Source organism: Natator depressus, chromosome 12, assembly GCF_965152275.1.
Source record: "Natator depressus isolate rNatDep1 chromosome 12, rNatDep2.hap1, whole genome shotgun sequence".
Taxonomy (NCBI): domain Eukaryota; kingdom Metazoa; phylum Chordata; order Testudines; family Cheloniidae; genus Natator; species Natator depressus.
In genome coordinates this window covers 39,148,781-39,170,668 of record NC_134245.1, presented here as the reverse complement: position 1 = coordinate 39,170,668, position 21,888 = coordinate 39,148,781, and the positions used below count along the sequence as shown (strand labels likewise).

General features: G+C 54.2%; 1 protein-coding gene across 1 annotated transcript in view; it reads left to right on the top strand.

The window, feature by feature from the left end:
* Nucleotides 1-3,872: 3,872 nt before the first annotated feature.
* The window catches only part of PIEZO1 (piezo type mechanosensitive ion channel component 1 (Er blood group)), a 108,361-nt gene continuing 90,345 nt past the window's right edge, over nt 3,873-21,888 (top strand). The window contains exon 1 of the mRNA XM_074968908.1: nt 3,873-4,005. Within this exon, the coding sequence (XP_074825009.1) occupies nt 3,942-4,005 (64 nt within the window). The 5' untranslated portion in view covers nt 3,873-3,941. The remainder of the gene's footprint in view (nt 4,006-21,888) is intronic.

The following is a 21,888-nucleotide window of genomic DNA, read 5'->3' as shown; positions in this document are numbered from 1 at the left end:
AGTAAAACTGAAGGTTTATTAGACAACAGGAACATGGTCTAAAACAGAGCTTGTAGGTGCAGAGAACAGGACCCCTCAGCTGGGTCCACTTTGGGGGGCAGTGAGCCAGACAACAACGTCTGCACTTCACTCCATGTCCCCAGCCAGCCCCAAACTGAAACTCTCTCCAGCCCCTCCTCCTCTGGGCTTTGTCCCTTTCCTAGCCAGGAGGTCACCTGATTCCTTTGTTCTCCAACCCTTTAGCTCTCACCTTGCAGGGGGAAGGGCCCAGGCCATCAGTTGCCAGGAAACAGGGTGTTGGCCATTCTCTGTGTCCAGACCCCTGCACACACCTGCCCTCTAGGGCTCTGCAACGATCATACACCCTTATCCCACCCCCTAGATACTTAAGAACTGCCTAGGGGAAACTGAGGCACCCCCACACTATTCAGAGGAAACATTAAGAACAGTCCCGCTTCGTCACATCTCTCCCCCCTTCAAGACCGAACTGAGCGGGGTCACTTTAGCCAGTGACCTGGGGAAGTTCGAACCCACCAATGTTCGCTGTGTGAGTGTCACTGCAAATGTGCACGGAGCTCACAACGTGAAGCAGGCATGCTGAAGGCTCAGAGGTCCAGTCTAAGGAGCTGGTGAGGATGTTTGTCTTTCCCCAGAGGAAGAGTGAGACACCCAGGGGGTCTGGCGCACTGAAGAGTTTCCTCCTAGAGGGTGTTCCAAAGCTGGAGCCGTAGCACTGATACTGTGAACATAAGAACGGCCATACTGGGTCAGAGCAAAGGTCCATCCAGCCCAGTATCCTGTCTACCCACAGTGGCCAATGCCAGAGGGAGTGAACCTAACAGGCAATGATCTAGTGATCTCTCCCCTGCCATCCATCTCCACCCTCCATCAAACAGAGGCGAGGGACACCATTCCTTACCCATCCTGGCTAATAGCCATTAATGGACTTAACCTCCATGAACTTATCCGGTTCTCTTTAAAACCCTTTTATAGTCCTAGCCTTCACAACCTCCTCAGGCAAGGAGTTCCACAGGTTGACTGTGCGCTGAGTGAAGAAGAACTTCCTTTTTGTGGATCCAGGACGGTTGGTGCCACGATATTAGAGAGACAAGGTGGGTGAGGTAATATTTTTTATTGGACCAACTTCTGTTGGTGAAAGAGACAAGCTTTCAAGCTTACCCAGAACTCTTCTTCAGCTCTGCCAAAGGTTCTCAGAGCATCACAGCTAAATACAAGGTGGAACAGATTGGTTAGCGACATATTTAAAGGGACCATTCAAGGTGAAATGGCTCATTAACACCCCTGCAGTCACAGGAGAAATTAAAAAAAAAGGGGGGGGGTTAGTGGGTTACAGATTGTTGTAATAAGCCATAAATCCAGTGTCTTTATTAAGACCATGGTTTTTGCTATCTAGCAGAGTTATTAATTTAAAAGCTTCCAGGCTCATCTTTTGAAGGTGTTTGCACAGGTTTCCTTTGAGGATGAGAACTGAGAGGTCAGATATGGAGTGATCATTCTGTAAAAAGGGTTTGCCCATATGGTGTTTTTGTCTTTTATCATTTTCCCATGTGAGTTCATTTGACAGTGTAGTGATTGTCTGGTTTCACCCTCGTAGGGGCATTTAGTGCACTGGATGAGGTACACCGCATGTTGTGATCGGCATGGGTAGGACCCATGCATTTTGAAAGATGTGTTGTGGGGGGGTTTGATCACTGCAGTGGAGGAGATATGTCTGCAGGTTTTGCATCTGTTATAAGTTGGATACAATACTGGAATTGGTCCCCTAGGCTTATCCCTGCTTCTTACCAGGTCCTGAAAACCCCGTCCACAGAAAAGTTTTCAACTAGCAATAATCACGCCTTGGTCTGAACTTCATCTATGATACTGCCCTGTTCGTCTGGCAGGGTCTGGTAGTGCACTGAGTTGGTGTGCCCTGGTCTGTATGGATCTTGCTTTTGAGGATGAGCTTAGTGTGGTTAGGGGTTGTTCGAAGGCCAGAAGAGGGGGTATGGGAAAGATTTCTTTCAGGATGTGGTCTCCATTGAGTTATGAGTTATAATTGTTTAATAATACCCCAGATGGGTTCCAGTGTGGTGTGGTAGGTGACAACTAGGGATATGCAGCCAAAGGTGGTTGTTCCCCCCGTCCCCCCCATTGAAGGTTCTTTTGGAGTATTTGGGTGGCCCATTCCACGCTGCAATCTACATCTCTGGTGAAGTGTCTCTGTTTGGTGAAGGTGGTTTTTAAGCATTGTAAGTTGTGTATCTCGGACTTTCTCCTGGGAGCATATTCTGTGGTATCTGAGGGTTGGCTGGAGATAACCGATTTCTTGGTGTGTTTGGGGTGGTTACTGGATCTGCAAAGGTTGGTGTGGTGGCCGGTTGTCTCTAGGGTTCCTGATTGCTGGAGCTGATCAGGGTGCCCAGGAAGTTGGTGGTGGTGCGGGAGGGGGAGCTTGATGGATGGGGGCTGATTGTTGAAGTGGTGGTGGAAAGGGTGGAAGGCAGGTGAGCTCTGGCTAAGGCTTCTGGCTCCTGGCATATGGCTCTGATTCGTCTGGCAGGGGGAAGAGGTGATTTGCTGTTAATTTGCACAAGGCCACCTCTCAGGTTGGTTTCTCCTTTTCTAAAGGGCAGCAGAGACCAAGGCTGTGATCCGATCGCACTTCACGAATAAGAGGAGTCTCCCAGAGCTTCCCCTCCCCCAACCCCCCTGAGCCCCCCAGCCCGCAGTCTCCTCCTTGCGCAGGGCAGCCCCAAATACAGCAGCGGGCGCGCACTCTCCTGGCAGAGCCCTGCCAGCCCCGTCTCTTTTCCGACAGGACAGGGGCCACCCCAGGCAGGAAGGACGCCACAGGGTGGGTGCTGGGTGCCCCCCCAGCGCCGCGGAGTGTCTGGGGGCTGCCCGGCGCTAAGAGGAGCAAGCGTGGTACCGGCGCTAGGTGGTGCTGGCTCCCCGGCTGAGCGCGGCGGCTGCCCGGGGACGGGCAGGGAGTGGGACCCGCTGGCGCAGGCCGGGGAGGCCACAGCAAAGCGCAAGTTGGACGCAAAGCGCCTTGTGGCCGCGGCTTGCACACGTGCTGCGGGGATGGGGTCAGGATCCGAGCCCCGAGACCAGCCAGGACCCCCGGAGCCAGGCCCGGGGCAAGGAGGGCTGCGCCTCGGGAGGGCGAGAGCGAGAGCGAGCAGCCTGCCCCTGACCCGCCCCGGGCGGCAGAGCTGCCAGCGGGCCGGACCCACGCGTGGGGGGAGCCCCTTGCTCCGGGCTCGTGGGCACTACGAGCAGAAGCCCGGCCCCGGGGGCAGCTGTCGCTTCCCCATAAGCCCTCCGCGCCAGGACAGGGGGGCCTCCCGCCCGCGCAGCGCCTCCCCCGGGCAGGCTGTGAGCCCGGCCAGGCCAGCCCGGCCCAGCCCAGCCCATGGGGGCTGAAGGGAAGCGGCCCGGGGCTGGGCAGGGAGGAGACCGCGCCTATAAAGACCCGTGGGAGAGCAGCCGGGCCCAGCCCGCCGAGCTCGGCCCCCGGATAAATCCACCTTCTTCCTTCCCCCGCATCAGACTTTCCACTGGAGCGCCGGGGCCAGGCTGCTCGGGTTACACACGAGCCTGCGCGGGGCAGCGCGGCTGGGGCGGGAAGGGGGCTCCGCGATGCCGCGCTGTTCCGCCCCCCGCAGCTGGGAGCGGGCTCGGAGCGGGCCCCGCTGATCTGCCCGGAGCGGAGTTCCCGCAGGAGCGGGGCAGCCCGCCGCGCCCGGGCCCGAGACTTTCCCGGCGGGAGCTGCCCGGCACCAAGGGACGATTGCGCGCGGAGCCCGCCGGGGCTTGCCCAGCGCCATGCGCTGCGGGCGGCCCCTGGGCTCAGCCTGACCGCGGGGCTGGCTGCGGGCACCCACGGGGAGTCTGGGCTCTTTCTCCCCCCCACCCCCCCGAAGTCGCGGGGCGGGATGGAGCCGCGGGCGCTGTGTGGGGCGCTGTACTGGCTGCTGCTGCCTCTCTCGCTCCTGGCCGGTGAGTAAGGAACTGCCCCCCCCTCCCGGTTTGTCAGAGCCCGCTGGGGGAGGGGGCGCACGCTGGGGGAGGGGGAGCACGCTGGGGGTCCAGGCGAGGCCGGGTGGGTCAGGAGTTCCCTCGGGAGGCTCGCGTAGTGGAGAGCCTAGGGAAAGTCCGAGCCCCCTGCTGCCGCGCGCGGAGGCTGGATTTGGGGGGGGTTGGAGGTGTGATGTTGCGGTGGGGTTGTTTTTTTTTAAAGACGTGGCTGGCGACCCTTCCAGCCCCCGTGTATGTCGCGCTGGGACGGGAGGAATCGCCAGCGTAGCGTGGAGAAACTTTGTGTCCGCTCCGGGCTCTTGTGCTTCCCGTCCCTTTGCAGAGCGCAGAGCTACGCGTTCCGCGCTGCCGGTGGGCGATCCCGCGTGGGAAGCTCGCTGCGGCTCACCTGCAGGCGTGGGGGAGCGAGCTCGAGAAGGAGACCAGACTGGGGGAGAGCCCCCTGGGCACTCGACCTGTAGGATGAACTGTGCAGTCACTGCACGCAGCACGTGTTCTGCCACGGCTGGGTCCGCTCTCTGAGCAGCGCGGGCATGTCCATGCGGGAACGGAGGAGCGGGAGAGAAACAGGGGGCAAGGCCGACCCATGGGGGGAAGGAGGGGGGAGGTCACTCTATATAAAAACCACAGATCAGTCTCAGCTTTTCTTTTCCCCACCCAGCAGTCCCTGAATTGCTTAATTTTGACTCTAGGTACATCCCCAGCAGCAAGAAGAAAAGGAGGACTTGTGGCACCTTAGAGACTAACCAATTTATTTGAGCATAAGCTTTCCTGAGCTACAGCTCACTTCATGAGATGCATTCAGTGGAAAGTACAGTGAGGAGATTTTATATATACATACAGCCCATGAAAAAATATCATTTGGAAAGGAAGATGATGTCTGTCTGTATCTGTACAAGTTTTTTCATGAAGTGGATCGATTTCCACTCCATAGGGCTAAATGCAGTGCCTTGTATAATGACAGATTTAATGTCCCTGCCCATAGGGGGCACCACCTAGCCATACGGGGCACCACCTCTCCAGCTTTCCTCTTCAGTTCAACCATCTTTCTTCCTGCCAGATGAGATCTTAAGAAAAGATCCCCCCCGTCCCGTCCCCACCCTTCTGGCTGCACCCCCACCCCTCTAGTTGGACGGCACTGGGCAGGAACCCAGTCATGCTCCTGTCTTAGCCTGAAGGGCTCTTGTTTAGTGATCTGAGGTGCTCTCAGGGGTGAGAGGTTAGCATAGATCAGTGGTTCTCAGCCAGGGGTCCGTGTACCCACCCGGGGGTACGCAGAGAGTCTTCCAGCAGATTCAGCGACTCATCGAGATATTTGCCTGGTTTTACAACAGGCTACATAAAATGCACTAGCGGAGTCAGTACTAACTTAAATTTCATGCAATGACTTGTATACACTGCTCTAGATGCTATACGCTGAAATGTGAGTACGTTTATATTCCAATTGATTTAGCTTCTAATTATGTGGTAAAAGTCAGCAATTTTTCAGTAACCGTGTTCTATGACCTTTTTGTATTTTTGTGTCTGATTCTGCAAGCAAGCATTTTTTAAGTGAGGTGAAAGTTGGGATGCACAAGACAACTCTGATTCCTGAAAGGGGTACAGTAGTCTGGAAAAGTTGAGAGCCACTGGCATAGAGGATGGAACATGGGTGTCCACAGGGCAGTGCTGGCTAGGTTGTGTGTATTTATATTCCTATGTATGGTCTCTCTAAAGCTGCCTACCGGGCACCTATGTACTATGGCAATCAGTGGCATGCAAACACTCACAATAGTATGTCATCTTTTGAAGAGTAACTGGCTTGTCTATCACCACTGATGTGCATGGCACATTTGAGACATGTAAGAAACCATGGTCCCTACCCTAAACAGCATGTTTGAAGAACAAATTTGTATCAAAGCCCTGAATGCTTAGTGTGGAATGAAATCAGGTGTCATACTTTCCAAGATGCTTTGTGTTCATGGCCCGGGTGAACATGGCTTTCTGCTCTTAGGCACCTTTGGAACTCATTGCCAGGGAATGTTGTGGAGGCCAAAAATGTAACTGGGTTCAGAAAAGAATCAGATAAGTTCATGGAGGACAGGTCCAGCAGTGGCCGTTAATCAAGATGATCAAGGACACAACCTCATGCTCTGGGTGTCCCAAAAGCTCTGACTGCCAGATGCTGGGACTGGATGACAGGGGATGGATCACTTGATAATTGACCTGTTCACTCCCTCTGATGCATCTGGTTCTGGCCAGTGTTGGAAGACACGATACTGGGCTAGATGAACCATTGGTCTGATCCACTATGGCCGTTCTTATGTTCTGTTGTCCCAAGACACAGGGTTAGGGGGTAGAAAAACAAGCAACTTCTGCCTAGTGCTGCTGGGGGAGTAGCTCTTTCAAATTTTCCCCAGGCAGCAGGGAAATGTATCAAATCAGTGCAGGCCAGCTGTTAACAAACATTCGCTTTGCTTGGCTTGCCTTTAGCTAGGTGAATGGGACCACACCTGTTAACAGGACCTTGTCAAGAGGGTTAGGTTTGTAAAAGGAGTCTGCTGTGGTCCAGTGGATGGAGTACAGGACTGGGAGTCAGGACTGGCTCCTGAGTCTGTCCTGGAACCACTGTGAGAACTCAGCCTCTGGGCCTCCGATTCCTTAACTATGGAGTGGGGACAGTGATGCTTGTCTGTGAAGTGTTCTGAGAGCGGGGGGGTAAAGACTAGTGTTTATTAGAGGTTTTTTTACTCGTTACCCATCAGATAACACTGTGCAAGAGGAGTGGAAATGTCTCAGAACAAACAAGCAGCGTATGTGGTAGAATGTCCGCTTCACAAAGCACAGTGGTGCAAGAGCCAGGGCCACACTGTCCTCAGATGAGGGCAACCCAGCTGGGGAAGGAACTTCCGGAGATTAGAATCAAGCAACTGAGCACTCTTGGAAATGCTGCAAATCCTTCCTCTTTGATAAAGCTTTTCTTTAGTAGAATGATCTATTCCACATCAGCCACCCCTCGGCGTAACCTCCCTCTTCTCCTCCCAGCATAACTTGGAAACAGAGAATATCCAGAGATAATAAAGTCCCTAATGTTCTTCATGTGTCGTCAATCTATCGTAAGGGGAAGGCACTCGGCTACTATGCTGGTGAGTGGCAGTACAAAACCCTAAGACAGGTGGTTTTAATCATATCAGGTGGTAGTAACAGGTGTTTGTTGGTTTTTTTGAAGTGAGTGTCATTTTTGCAGGAGTTGTTATTCAGAATGATAAAACAGTGAGTCCTACCAAGGCGTGATATGTGAAGTAGGAAAAAGTTGTGATGCTGGAGTCTGTTTCTTCTTACTCTTCCTCCCCGGCCTCTGTCTGAAGTCTCTGCATGCATCAAGTCAGCGAGTATTTCAGAAATATTTAAAAAGCAAACTTCTGGTCATCCCTGAGCTGTTTCTGTTAATCCAGAGTTTACTTTTGCGATCTCATTTCCAGAAACTTGTGAGAGGGGGACTGACTGGTGTACAGTGACGCAGGCGGCTGTTAGAAAATCTCGGCAGCGTTTCCAGGAGCTGTGCTAATAGCCTTCAGGGTGCAGTTTTGATTAATTTTGGCTTTTCCCCCTAATCCATTCACTCAGCCCAGAGAAAGTCTCAATCTGTTAATAGGACATTCTGGGTAATTTGTATGCTTGGGGAAAACCCACCTAGGCTGTAGCAACTGGTTTTCAGAGAGGTCAAATCAATGATAAAAAGCTGCTCTCAGACTGTTTTAAGCAATGTTATTCTTTGGAGACCGATGCACCACCAGCCTGAGCAGTCGTTTGGCTAGTAGTCTGGAAAATATCAGTGTTCTGAGACTTAAAAAACAGAATCAACCTTTTCGATCTGTACTACTCTGTGAAGTACGTTAGTTGACAGTGGACTGTCCGTTTCCCTTTAAACAGACACTAATGAAAAGCCCTGTTGGGTCATCCAGCCCATTGCTCTGCAAATGAAGGATTGCCCTCAACAGCTTCCTTGTGTTTTGTCTGGCCAAGTTTTGAAAAAGTCCCAAGCTATGGGGCTTCCACCATTTCCCCAGGGAGATGAGCCACAGCCAAAGACCTCCTCAGATTCTAGTTAGAAACTGGGGGGAGAGGGAAGGGGAGGGAAGGTGGCGTGTGGCTTTCCAACCTAAATTCTGTGGCAAGCTGCTGCTTGGAGGGGAAAAGAGAGCGGTTGAGGGGGAAATCTGCCGCTGTGAAAAGCTATAGTGTGACTCTTCTCCAGTAGGTCAAAATTGCTTGACTGCTTCTGCCATCAGCAATGCCACCTCCTCCGATTAATAAACTGAAACTGCTTTGCCATGAGCTGTCAGGCTGCATTTGGGATCACAGCAGGTCAGGATGTGATTTACAGGGATTCGGGTGGCAAAGTGGGCTTTCTTGGCGGTTAGAGAAAATCTGACTAGCTCTTTAGCTGGCCTTTTTACTTTGGGTGGCAGAGGCGTTTTTAAAAGTTGCTGACTTCCTATTTGTTCTAGTCTGTGTGTGTCTCTCAAGCAGTGACTCACGGTGACAGAGTGTGCAGGATGTGAGAAGATAATTATAACTCTGCCTGCAAACACCGCTACGACAGTGTGCCCATCTGTCTGTTACAAACCCACTTTTCTGGGTGTTAACCACAGCCGCAAGAAGTTGATGTGGAGCATTTCAGGCTGGGAGCAAGGATTTGTTTCCCAAATTTGCTTCATGTTGGTTTGGGCATCTTGGAGACACACATGGTTATAAAATATACAGGGGCATATCCTCAGCTGGTGTAAATTGGTGTGGCACTGTTGACTCCTGGTGAGGCCTACTGTCATTTACACCAGTTGAGGTTTTGGCTGGTTAAGTGTGTGTTCACAATGGATATAATGACAGGTTTCAGAGTAACAGCCGTGTTAGTCTGTATTCGTAAAAAGAAAAAAGAAAAGGAGGACTTGTGGCACCTTAGAGACTAACCAATTTATTTGAGCATGAGCTTTCGTGAGCTACAGCTCACTTCATCGGATGCATAGCATATCGTGGAAACTGCAGAAGACATTATATACACACAGAGACCATGAAACAAAACTTCCTCCCACCCCACTCTCCTGCTGGTAACAGCTTATCTAAAGTGATCATCAAGGAGGGCCATTTTACCAGCAGGATAGTGAGTTTGTATGTGTGTCTGTGGGTGGGGGGGGGGGAAGGGTGAGAAAACCTGGATTTGTGCTGGAAATGGCCCTCCTTGATGATCACTTTAGATAAGCTGTTACCAGCAGGAGAGTGGGGTGGGAGGAAGTTTTGTTTCATGGTCTCTGTGTGTATATAATGTCTTCTGCAGTTTCCACGATATGCTATGCATCCGATGAAGTGAGCTGTAGCTCACGAAAGCTCATGCTCAAATAAATTGGTTAGTCTCTAAGGTGCCACAAGTCCTCCTTTTCTTTTTTCTTTTTAATGGATATAATCTCTTTCTAAAAGAGACTTCCTCTGCATGTCCCCGTAGTAGAACAACAGCTGAGATTTGGACTGAAAGTACATTTTTTGCTGTTCGGTGAGTTTTGACAGCGCCACGAACCTTGTCAGTTTCACCTTCTGCCTTGGCCTACTGCTGGCAGCATTTACATTCACAGCACTGCAGGCAAATGTTTAAAGCCGCAAACCCTGTGTTCTTCGAAATCCTGTAAAATTGCATGACTTCCCCCTGCACGTTAGGTTCTGTAGTTGTTTCTTTGTACTGTACTGGGAACTGAGTTAAGTAGCCACTGTCCCTTTTAGTTAGAAGACTCCTGGGTGTGCTGAAAACTATTTTTCTGAAGTGGAATGTTCAGGTGACCAGCTCCCAGTATGATGTGGGGAAGAATATTGTGAAACACCTGCCGAGTTATTCCCTTCTGAAAAGGGCTATTGGGCACTTCTGTGGTCCTGCGCCCCACTGTGCCTGAGCACTTCGCAAACGTCGCTCTGTGAGCTTGGGGAGAACTGTGCATTCTATGGATGGGGAAACTGAGGCACAGAGCAGGGACATCACTTATCCAGATTCACACAGTGAGTCAGTGGAAGAACCATCAATAAAACCAGACGGCCTTACTCCCTTCCTTCCAAAATCCAGAACATAACCCAAGTCCTGCAGCTTCTTTCTGTACAACATCTCTAAAACATAACTCTCCCTCCCTCCCCATCCCAGCTGCTTCTCCCTGCCCTAGTCTTCGCCTGTCTTGACCCCGTAATCATCACCTCTCAGGTCTTTGATATTCCTCTCTCCAGTCCATCCATCCGTGGCTGAATCCTCTCCCCTGCCTGTAGTGTCACTTTGCTGCCTCCCTTTTGGGGTGCATGTGAAGTGTAAGCCCCATGTTGTCTTTCCAGGCTCCCCATGACACTGCTCATGTGTCTACCCTGGTTTTATTAGGGGTCCCATCCCCATCTCTGTCATTGCTGCCAGCCTCCGTTCCCCTTCAGTCTCTTCTCACTATTGTCTCTGCTGCCAACAACCTTCCCAAATCTTGTCCTCTTCCTCCCCCACCTCACTTCAGCTACTCCTGAAGCCCCTCTCTGGAAGCACCACATGCGAAAAGAAGCGGGCATCTTCACTGCCAGCCCAGAGTACGTGGCGTAGCTCCAGGCACTGGTCCAGGGCCATAACCTCAGTACTGCTCCTCAAGAACTCCGTGCGCATGTAGCCTGCCCAGACCTTGCCTCGCCTCCTAGTCCCTTTGCTCGGATGCCTCAGTCCCTTCCTCCTCCTGCCCTTTGCCTGTAGACTGTTCCTCTTCTAAGCAGCTTCGGGCAGGGAACTTGTGTATGTGGGAAACACCTGGCCCATTTACAGTGCTACCACGCTACCCCCTCCGGGGCTGCTTCCTCAGAGCTATTTCCCTCCCTGGTCCCACCCAGCTGTCTCCATTGTGCCAGAGGTTCTCCAGTTGGTCATAGGCAGTAATTGTGAATGGAAGCTCCTTGGCGCACACCCCACTCCCAGGGCAAGGCTTGGCATGGCTGGGGCCTGTGGCCGGGGCAGGCGTGTGCACTCGGACCCAATCTCATGCCCGCAACAGGGAAGACGGACGTGTGGGGATCAGTGTGCCGTGAGTTAAAGCTCTTTGTAGACCAGGCCGTGTGTAGCGTTAGCAGGTGTTCGCTGGTGGAGGTTCCTTGTCTGTACTAGAGTTCTGTTTAACATCATAACTTTAAAGTGATGGAAATAGAACTGCACAGCCCGGAGTACCGGGACCCGAGCAGGCTCCTGACCGTGAGGAACTGGCGCGGAAACTGCCCTCTGTCCACACCAGGACTGCACTAAGACTGGGATAAGGACCCCGCGCCAATGTGACCTGCTCTTGAGAGGCCTTATTTCCCTGGGTTTCAGCCTCTCTCAAGTGTTCTGTGTAATAAGGAGTCCCCCTAACCCCACCTGTTTAATAATGTAACGATAGGGAGTATGTTGAGGGGTTTCTCTCCTGGACAAGCCCAGGCGTTGGGTGCTGGCTGCTGTTTACCAGCCTCCCTATTTTAGCTTTTATGTTTTTTCCTCCTGAAATAAAGGCTCCACGAAGTCGGCTCCAGCCGATGACTCCGCTGCTGCTTGTCCGGGAGAGTGGGCTGCACGGTCCGTCCCCTTCTGTGGCTGGGCCCAATAGAAGAGAAGTAAACCAGCATCAGTGGCTGCGTCTTACGGGCAGGGCCTCAAAGGAAAAATAACTGGTGCTTCCAGCAAAGTGCTGGTCTGCACAGTGGGGGTGTGTGCGTGCGTGTGTGTGTGTGTGTGTGTGTGTGTATGCGTGCGTGGTCCCAGTCTGCACGGTGTGCTCTGTGTGTGTGTGTGCGGTCCCAGTCTGCACGGTGTGTGTGTGTGTGTGTGTGTGTGTGTGTGTGTGTGCGGTCCCAGTCTGCACTGTGTGTGTGTGTGTGTGTGTGTGTGTGTGTGCGGTCCCAGTCTGCACTGTGTGTGTGTGTGTGTGTGTGTGTGTGTGTGCGGTCCCAGTCTGCACTGTGTGTGTGTGTGTGTGTGTGTGTGTGTGTGCGGTCCCAGTCTGCACTGTGTGTGTGTGTGTGTGTGTGTGTGTGTGTGCGGTCCCAGTCTGCACGGTGTGTGTGTGTGTGTGTGTGTGTGTGTGTGCGGTCCCAGTCTGCACGGTGTGTGTGTGTGTGTGTGTGTGTGTGCGGTCCCAGTCTGCACGGTGTGTGTGTGTGTGTGTGTGTGTGCGGTCCCAGTCTGCACGGTGTGTGTGTGTGTGTGTGTGTGTGCGGTCCCAGTCTGCACGGTGTGTGTGTGTGTGTGTGTGTGTGTGTGTGCGGTCCCAGTCTGCACGGTGTGTGTGTGTGTGTGTGTGTGTGTGTGCGGTCCCAGTCTGCACGGGGTGTGTGTGTGTGTGTGTGTGCGGTCCCAGTCTGCACGGGGTGTGTGTGTGTGTGTGTGCGTGCGGTCCCAGTCTGCACGGGGTGTGTGTGTGTGTGTGTGTGTGCGCGTGTGTGTGCGCGCGGTCCCAGTCTGCACGGTGTGTGTGTGTGCGCGTGTGTGTGCGCGCGGTCCCAGTCTGCACGGTGTGTGTGTGTGTGTGTGTGTGTGTGTGTGTGTGTGCGCGGTCCCAGTCTGCACGGTGTGTGTGTGTGTGTGTGTGTGCGGTCCCAGTCTGCACGGTGTGTGTGTGTGTGTGCGTGTGTGTGTGTGCGGTCCCAGTCTGCACGGTGTGTGTGTGTGTGTGTGTGCGCGGTCCCAGTCTGCACGGTGTGCTCTGTGTGTGTGTGTGTGTGTGTGTGCGTGTGTGTGTGGTGGCAGTCTGCACAATGTGTGGTGGGCGGTGTGGGGGTGTGTGTATAGCACATGGGCATGTACAAATATGTCCTGTGTGCAGGGTCCTAAACCAGCACAAATTTCTCCCCTCTGGGCCTTGCTTAAGGGCATATGCATGAGCCCACTTGTAGGCCCTCAGCCTTGCACCCTGCACCGCCCTCTCATAAACCCTATCTCTGTGCAACATCTCCCCCCACCCCCAACCCTTGCAACACTTGCTTCAGTCCTGCCCTGCCCCTCGAGTTTTGGTTTCACTTTGTTCCCCTCCCACCTCTTCCCAGCCCCTGCTGTCCAGTCCATCCCCCTCACTGTCCCACCCTGCCAGTCGCATTGTTTGGCAGCTGCTATACAAACCTGCCTAGGATCAGCCTTGTGAAAAAGCTGCCGTGTAAACAAATTCCAGGGTGGAATGTAAACGCACCCTGCTGCCATGCTGTGTGGGCCAGTCTCCTCTTCCTTTGGCCTGCTTTCCTCATCGCTGCCTTGGCTTGCAATCCTGGCTGGGGTTTCGAACTGGTCCGGAGCGCTGGGGGGACTGGGAGAGCCGGAGCCGCTCTCAGCCCCGCTCTAGGGTTATTGATTCGCTCTAGGACTGTGCACACGCGTGCTGTTTAGCACTCTGCTCCCGTCAGACACGGCGCGATCAAACGCCGCACGCGTCTGAGGGCTGCCGTGGTAATCGCTTGTAGGGCAATGAGCTGGCTCTGCACGTGTTCGGCCCCCTGCATGGCTCTCTGACTGAGTCCTCTGCAATGCCGTTAGGGTATTAGAGATCCAACTTAGACCAGGGGGCCTCTGTATACAGTCACCTGGCTGTATCCTGGCTCTGTTGGGTGGTTAAAACCACGGAAGCATTGATCTCTTTTGCAGGGGAGGGAAGGGGGCTGTTCCACTGATTAATTTACATTGTTTATTTCCAAACGGTCCATGCTGCTGACTGTGTGTCCCAGCCGGCAGGGGAAGTGTGACCCGGGGAGGGCAGCTGCACTGTGTTCGGTTTGCAAGTTTACTCTGTGGCGTGTGGTGGGGTGGGGAGGTTGTTTAAACAACGGGTGTTTAACTTCACTGCAGTGGCGTAAACTGTTGAGACCTGGACAGCCAATGGAAAATATGATGGCAGCTTGGGGAATGTAGCTGTTGGGGGGGAGGGGAGAGAACTGGGCAGTAGGTCGAAAGCAGGAATCGGGTAGCTTGTTATCTAGCATGGGCCTCACCTCTCCACGGGCAGTGTCCAGAAAGGAGTCTAGGCTGGTGACTGCAGCCCCGCTATTCTTGGCCATTGTAAAATGCCCCTGCTGGGATCTGAAGTTTGAGTGAGACTTGCAGATAAGTAACCATTGCTTAGCACTCTGCTTTAATGACACCCCATGGGAACTTGGCTACGGAAGCTGAAGCAGAGAGAGTGACTTGCCCCCAGGCCACAGCGGGGTTGGTGTCAGCGCTGGGATTAGAACCGAGTTCTTGGTTCCCACTCCTGTCTTCAGCCCATGCCTCTCTCTTGAGTCTTTGTATCTTTCTCCTCTCACTGAGCCCAGTGTTTTGGGTGGTGCTAAGCTTCTCTCGGCTCAGGAGCGGGCTAGCCTGTGGGCTGGGAAGCTTCTGCAAAGGGCATGGAACTCCCACAAATCTCTGAGAATGTTGAGCCGGCCAACGTGAGTGAATATGGTCCTGCCAGGCCAGGGCAGAAATGCCAAGGTGCAAGAGGAGAGAGATCCAACGTCTGGAACGCTTTCCTTTCCAGTCCTTCCAGGGCCTCAGACCCTGAAACCCCAGGGTGCAGGTAATGCTCTGAGATGGTATGGGGCTGTGCAGGCCAGCTGGGCCCCGACACCTACACAGCAAAGCTCTGCCCCGCTGGGATCGCAGGGGCTGTTTTGGGATCGCAGGGGCTGTTACAAAGAGTTGCGGGTTCACACCCAGGACAGCAGCTGCTTCAGCCCTTCACTGTGAAGCTGCATTCTCAGGGTTCCTCTGCCATTCAGCCCTGCTCAGTCTGGTAGCTGGGTGGGCACAGCAGGGACTGAGATGGCAGCTGCCCTGTACCACACACAGGTCCCACTGAGTTTTCTGCCTGCCTGTGAAAATTGAAGTTTGCAGGCAGATTCCAGCCCCCCAGGTTGGCGCAGACCATGTTGCTCCCAGCACCATCTCCCCTCCGATGGGGGATCATTTGCGCTTAGCACAGACTGTTGCCATTCCCCGTGCCTGGCCCTGGTGAGCCCAGACTTCCCAGCCAAGCATACTCCTTGGGCTTATCCCTGAAAAGCACCCAGCAGGCTCAGCTAGTGCAGAATTTATGAGCCCGTCTCTTAAGAGGGGCAAACCTCTGAGCCCCCAGTGCCCACATCAGTGCTCAGCTAGCTCCTAAGTCACTTCTCCCTGCATCCCATCGCCAGGCCAGTGGGGTCCCTTCTGCTGGCTGGTTTGGGGGCAGGGGCTTGTCCAGACCCCTCGCTGTCTGGGCACCCCAGCTCCTGGACTGGCCTAGCCTCAGGAGCCTGGCCGATGGGGGAGGGGTTTGCATCCCTTTCCCAGCGTGCCGGGGGCTCTGTTCTGGATCTGTGGAGCTGGGTGACTGCACGCTGTTGTATTTCAGTGATCATGAGGTGCTTGTGGGCTGCACTGGTACATAAACCACCCAGCCCCAAACTCCTCACGGGGGTCAGCCACCCACTGTGCAGAGGGGACTTCCAATGGGCAGGGGCTGTGGGGCAGGGAGGGACGTGGTGGGGAAGCATCCCAGATGGAGGGGGAGAGGGAGACCACTGGGGAACAGCAGAGCAGCCAGGGGATGAGAATTGGGGCGGCTGGTCTGAGCGAGCCCCTGGAGCTCTCGGTTGGCTCTGGAGCGGGCTAGGGAGCCGGCAATGATGCTGGAGGCTGGAGAAGGAGCCATGGTCCCGTGCAGGCTCTGGCTGCAGGAATGCCATCCTGGGGGCTAAAGCAGAGTGTCTTCCCACATTGTTTTACTTGATTCTGCCGGTGCTGCGGCCTAAAGGTGTGTCGGACGCAGACTGGCCAGGCTGTCAGGACACTAGCATTTCTCTGTCCCCTTCCGCAGCTCTGGGCTGGCACAATGTCCATGCATCCTGGCTCCACATCCCAACGAGCTGAGGGCTAGGGCATGCTCCAGGGCGCCCCGCCCCCCCGTTGCAGCTGAATGCCTGGGGGCTGTGTGGCCTAGTGATTGGAGCACAGGACTTAGGAACTGCTGCTGGGGGGTTGTGACCCTTAATGTCTGCAGACAGCTTTGGGATCCTTGGGTGTCAGGGGCTGTGCAAATGCAAATGATTCCTAGGGGCGGCTGCGCCTGCCAGTACAGAGCGCCAGACGGTGCGTTGCACAGAGTCAGAAGCTGGGCTCTCTCCTGTACCCTTCTGTGCACCTGGCGCCCTCTCCCCATTGCTGCAGCAGCAGGCTCCCACCCTAACCGGAAGGGCTGGTGACGCAGGAAGGAGCCAGGGCCACGTATCCATCCCTAATAGCCACGCTCCCCCTTCCCTGCTGCCTGAGCCGCATCGGTGGCCTGCTCTCCTTCTGGGTGTCTGTCTGTGCCCGGAGCCTGCCTGCCACGCTGGTTCCTGCTGCCTAGACATCCCCTTTGTGCCACTGCTGAGCCGAGGGTGGGCACAGGCTTCCTGTGGGGACGAGAGCAGCGGAGTCCAGGCCAGGGGCTTCTCCGGCCTCCGCCGCTGGGAAGTAAAACCCGGGCTGAGCCCTCTGCCCTTCCTGCCCCTCCCAGCCCAGCCTCCCTGCTGGCCTCCTGGGTTTGTGGTGTATGGTCCTGCCTGCCAGGGCCTTTCTGCCACCTCCCCGTTAAGATCTATTTTTAGCAGAGCAAAGAAGCTGGCTCCCTTGTGGGGCATGCCTTGTGCCCCTGTCGGAGAGCTGGGCTGCTCCTCTAATGCCTGGACCCCTCTGCACCCCCTACCCCACCCTTCACCATAGTTGGCATCCAGACCCAGGGGGCTGCCACAATAGTGCCCTGGGGTGGGAGCTGCCCCTTCAGAGCATGGCCGCAGCCTGTCATGATTTCCGTGGCCACTGGCAAGGGAGATGAGCACTGCCCAGCCGCTCCCCATGCAGCCTGCTTGGGATTCCTGGGTCCAAATGGCCACCCCCTCGGAATATGGTGACCCTGACCGCAGCCCCTCCCCCAGCAAAGGCCCCGGGGATCGTTAGCGGATGTCTGCATCTCACTGTGCAGTTAGGAGTTGGATTAATTTCCCATAGAAACAGGATGTAGTGGGTGAAATGGCATTTCTGATCGCCTCTTCCAGTAACAGAAAATCTCGACTGATTTGCTAGGAATCTTGCTGGCTGGGAGCGTGTTCGATATGTCCCTGGCAGCTCAGAGCAATCTGTCTGTCCTCTGAATTAGTGGGCAAGTGGGTTTTTCATCTGAGCGTCAAGTGCAAGGCAGCATGGGTGTGCGCGTCCCAGGGAGGCTGGAGAGTGTGATGAGGTGGGCAGCTCAGGTGGGACAGAAACGCAGTCAGGATTGATTTCCCTGTGATTCACTGAGGGGGGGAGCAGGAGGGCAGTTGGCTTAGGGAGTCTGTTCTGGTGCCAGAGCTAAAGGGTTTCTAAGCCTGGTCCCATTAGCATGGGGAAGGGAAGCCCTGGAGCTGGAGTACGAAGGTGACTGGAACTCCTGAAGAAATAGCACTTAGAGAAGGGCAAACTCCTTTTGGCTGAGGATCTCCAAGCACTTTACATCCTCTTATCGCCATGGTAGCAGGGGGATGCTAGGTGCTTTAGAAATGTCGAAGATGTTCTCGTAGCCTCCTGATAGGTCACTTCCCCCTCTGTGAAGTGGGGTAATGGAGGCGCAGAAGGGTTAAGTGACTTGCCCAAGGTCTCACAGCGAGGCAGTGGCAGAACTGGAAGCAGAGCTGCAGAGTCCTATCTCCCAGTCCCCAGCTCTAATTAACATGCCACCCCCCCTTCCCTACCAGATGGGTGTCAGACAGCATGCTGCCTTCTAGTCATTTGAGTCACAGCTGCCCATTCTCCTGGGCCCAGAGATTTCCGGCGCTGGGAGTGTGATGTGATCTCGTTGTTCAGTTTGCTGTGTAACGTGTAGAGACACAAATCTGTCCTGTCTTCCATGGCATGAAAATAACCCCCCAAGTGCAGGAAGAGCGACGCCTCTGCAGCCTGTGGTCACACGGGTCTCGGCCTTGGGTCGCTGGTCTGGCTCGACGCCTCTCTGTGGCTTGTTTGGGATGAATGCGAGGCCTGGGTGTGAAGGAACATCATGGGGACATTTGCCTGCACCTTCTAGCTGTCGGGAACTGCCCCCCGCCCTCCCAGCTGGGGAGCTGGAGTGCGGCTTCATGTCACTGCCATGCCATGGGAGAACCAGGAGAGCTGCCCTCTGTCTGCGTCCGTCTCACCCAGCTTTGCTGCCCTCCTGCCAGGGGGCTGCGGCTCAGGTGTGGGAATCAGGGATGCTCTAAATGGGCATGGGGTGAGTGCTCTAAGGAACGGGGGAGCCGGGGAATGACCCTAATGGGGTTTGTAGGAGCAATTCACTGTGGATAATCTCCCTCAGCTATGACTGTGATGGGGACATTGGAGGGTTAAATGCTCAAAGCATCCCATTAATGGGGAGTCCCTAGGCTAGGTCCCTTGTTCCTGTCCTCGTAACCGGGGCTGTGGCGCCCTCCGTCGCTGCCCCCCTTGTGGGCGTGTACAAATAGCGCTGCAAGCCGTGGATTAAATAGCGCTGTGTTAATTACTGCTGAGCGCCAGCGGGTCCCTGGGAGGGCAGCAGTAATTAATGAGGCCAGCTACTTAGCACAAAGAGCTCCTGAAACCTCTCCACTTGCTCTTTCCAGCGAAACAGCCACTGTGGAGATTCACAGCTGCCAAAGGCAGCAGCGGAGTCCAGCCGATCGTACGAGGGGGACGCTTCGTGTGTGCGACGCTGCAGTGACTGTTTCAAGCGCAGCACTGAGCAGCCGTCCCAGCACGGAGAGCCGGCTGCTTTGTCAGGGGCTCTGAGGCTGGCTGGCTACTTGAATGGGCTTGGGCCAAGAGGCCTGGAAGCTGCTTCATGTTGCATTAAGAAACCACCTGCCTCGAACCGGCAGGTGGCTTGCCCCTATTCTGCCAAATCCCTTCCCTTCTGTTCGTGACCCAGCTAGAGAGCCTGAGTCCCAGAGCAGCTCAGCTTGGTGGAGGTGCTAGCCACTGACTAGGAAGTAGATCCTAGCCCCTGTAGTTAATGCACGACCAGCTATTCTGGGTCGTGAGCTGGGGCTTTCACATGACGTTCTGTCCCCCACTGTTTGCTTCAGAACCTCCCTCTCTTCCAGCACTAGCTGCTGCAGCCAGCAGTTTGTGAGCCGGAGCTGGGTTTCATCCCAAGGCTAACCTGCGAGAATGTGAGCTTGGGGTAGCTTCCCTTTACGTGCCCCGGTACGAGGGCTGGGTGGACTTGGGATCTGCACCGTTATTCAGAATGCAGCACTGTTTCGAACATGGAAGCTAAATGAATCAAGTCTGGCTGTGGATTTACTCTGGGGCTGATGATCCAGACCAGTTGGGTCCCCTGCAGTAGCCCCCCACATAGAAAACACAGTAACTTACTCTTGCCAGGATACCAGGTATGTTGTTATGGAGATGGCTTGCTATCAGCTGGCAATAGTGAAATGGGAGATGGGGCACATGCTGTTCCTTGACTATCTTCAGCTCCTTGCTGGAATTCCTGCTCTAGGGGATGCACCTGCCATCCGTTCCAAGAACCTGTCCTCCTTGGGTCAGTAGTTCAGGATTTCTGCCCTCTAGGTGAGTTTCTGTACCAGCTTCCTGGCTACGCCCATGAGATCCCACTGGGTGGGAAGGGGTTGAGTGGAGAGATTACTCCTTACAAATAAAACAAATGGGGCTGAGCACCCTTTCCACAGAAATGCGATTGATTCCCATAGAAAGGCCAGGGGATGCTCCCTGAAGCTCTGACCTGGTGAGCTGGGGCCCCTAAATCCATAGATGACCCCGCTTTGCCATCAGGGTACAGTAGCGATTCTACTGGTGATATCTCCTCTCCAGGGTCACGGGTCTTTGTTATCCTGGGTATTGAAGGTGACCAAGTTAGGGAGCGCTTCCACAGAGCTGAAGGTGTCTCTAGAGTCTGGTTCTTGACTCGCAGACTTTTCTGGGACCAGGGAAAAGCAAAGCAGCCATTGTCGTCATCTTCCTTTTTTAATTTTTTTTTATTGTCTAGCTCCTTCTTTCTCTGCTTGTGAAATACCCTCTCCTGTCATTGGCCAATATGTCTTGCTTTGATATTTTCTGCACCAGCTGTTACTCTGGCTCATTAAGCCAGCTGGTTGGCCACTTTGGCTTCCCAATCATGGATATTTCTGTTGCAGTAGGGGCGGACGTATTTGGGTCTCTTCCTCTCTTTGCCTCGTCACCTACTGCCCATATTAAAGTTCACTGTAGATTTTTCCTTCCCTGCAGAGGGCATGTCCAGTCAAGCAAAACTAAGCTTTCATAGGCATGTCTTCAGCACTGTTTGTGCAACATCACTGGAGAACCTCTCTAGAGTCATGACTTTATCCGGCTACCTGAAATGAATGCTAGCTTGGAGACCCTTTCCACCCCCTGGATATGCCTGGGATAATTCATCCGTATTCTAGTGCTGTGGAGTAAAGTGGAAACACTACACAATGGGAAAGGGGGACTTTGTTCTCACGCATGACCCTGTGCTGTTACAGACCTGATGCTGCAATCTGCCAAGTGGTAGAACATGTCTACAGTCCCACTATGCTGCAGCGTAAGCCCTCCTTAGTGGAGAAAATCACTCCTACTTCCCTACTGAAGGTGACCTAGAGAGTGTGTCTAGTGAATCTAGTACCCCGCTTGGGTGTGGTGTAAACAGTGATAACTCTGGAAGGACTCAGTCAGTTGTTATCGTCGGGGAGCACTCCAAAGAGAGGGGACCCATCCCTTTGAGAGTACTTGCCCTCTCTTCCCTTGCCCCCCTTCGTGATTCAATAGATGATATTGATAGTTCCTTGATCTTCATATTTATTATTTGTAGTATCGTGTAGGACCCCAGTGTGCTAGGCGCTGTACAGAGACTGAACAAAACAACTGTCCCTGCCCCAAAGAGCTGACGATATACAGATGAGACAGCAGATGGAGACAGGCAGACTGTTGGGGGAGCACAAGGAAATGGTGCTGCTCAACATGACAGGTTGTGCTCTCAGCACCCCAGCAGCTGAACCGTGGCCAAGTTTTTCTGGAGGCTTTGAAGGAGGAGGAGGTAGCTTTGGACACTCGGATGGGGAGCTGCTCCCAAGTGTAAGGGGCAGTGAGGACCTTGTGGGACTAGTCCCTCTGCCGTGTTGTTCCAAAGCAGGCGCACAGAGGGTTGGTAAATACAGTGCTGCCAGGTGCACAGGCTTCCGGGGCTGTTTATGTCAGGACTTGGGGCTCTTTTGGTTTTGATCACTCTCACCACAACATGCCAGGGAGCGCTCAGCGGGCCGGATGCTGCTTCCCTTCTCACCCTGAGCATCGCTCTCCTCCCCACATGTCGCTCTAACCAGGGGCACAACTCGGAGAGCAAAGTGTTGCTCAGCCCGTGCTCAAGGGTGGGGAAATCTGTCCCCTGAAAAACCAGGGAAAACCCTCCTCTCTCTCCTTGTGTCACTGAAAGGGTGGCTAACCTGCAGCCTGCTTACCCATCATGGCTCGCCAGACGGCCCAGTCAGCTCTTCCTCAGGCATGAGTCACGCCAGCCCTTGGAGTGAGCTGATGGCTTCCTCTGAGTCTCTCTAGAGCTGCTGTTAGTCATGCTGCGGCCATGCACAGCACGCTGAGAGATGAACGCCTCTTCCTTTGTGCTAAGCTGTGAACTGACTTATTCCCTCTGACAAGCTCTCCAGATCCTTAATGATCACGTTCCAGGCTGTAAATCTGACACCGGCACATCTGGGCCCTTCACCTGTCTCGCCATGCCAGCGGAAGCCTGTTTCCTGAGCGCACCGTCTTCTGCACAGAAGGGCATTAGGAGGTAGCGCGTCAGTTCTCTCGAAATCTGGGCTGCTTTTCGCTCTCAG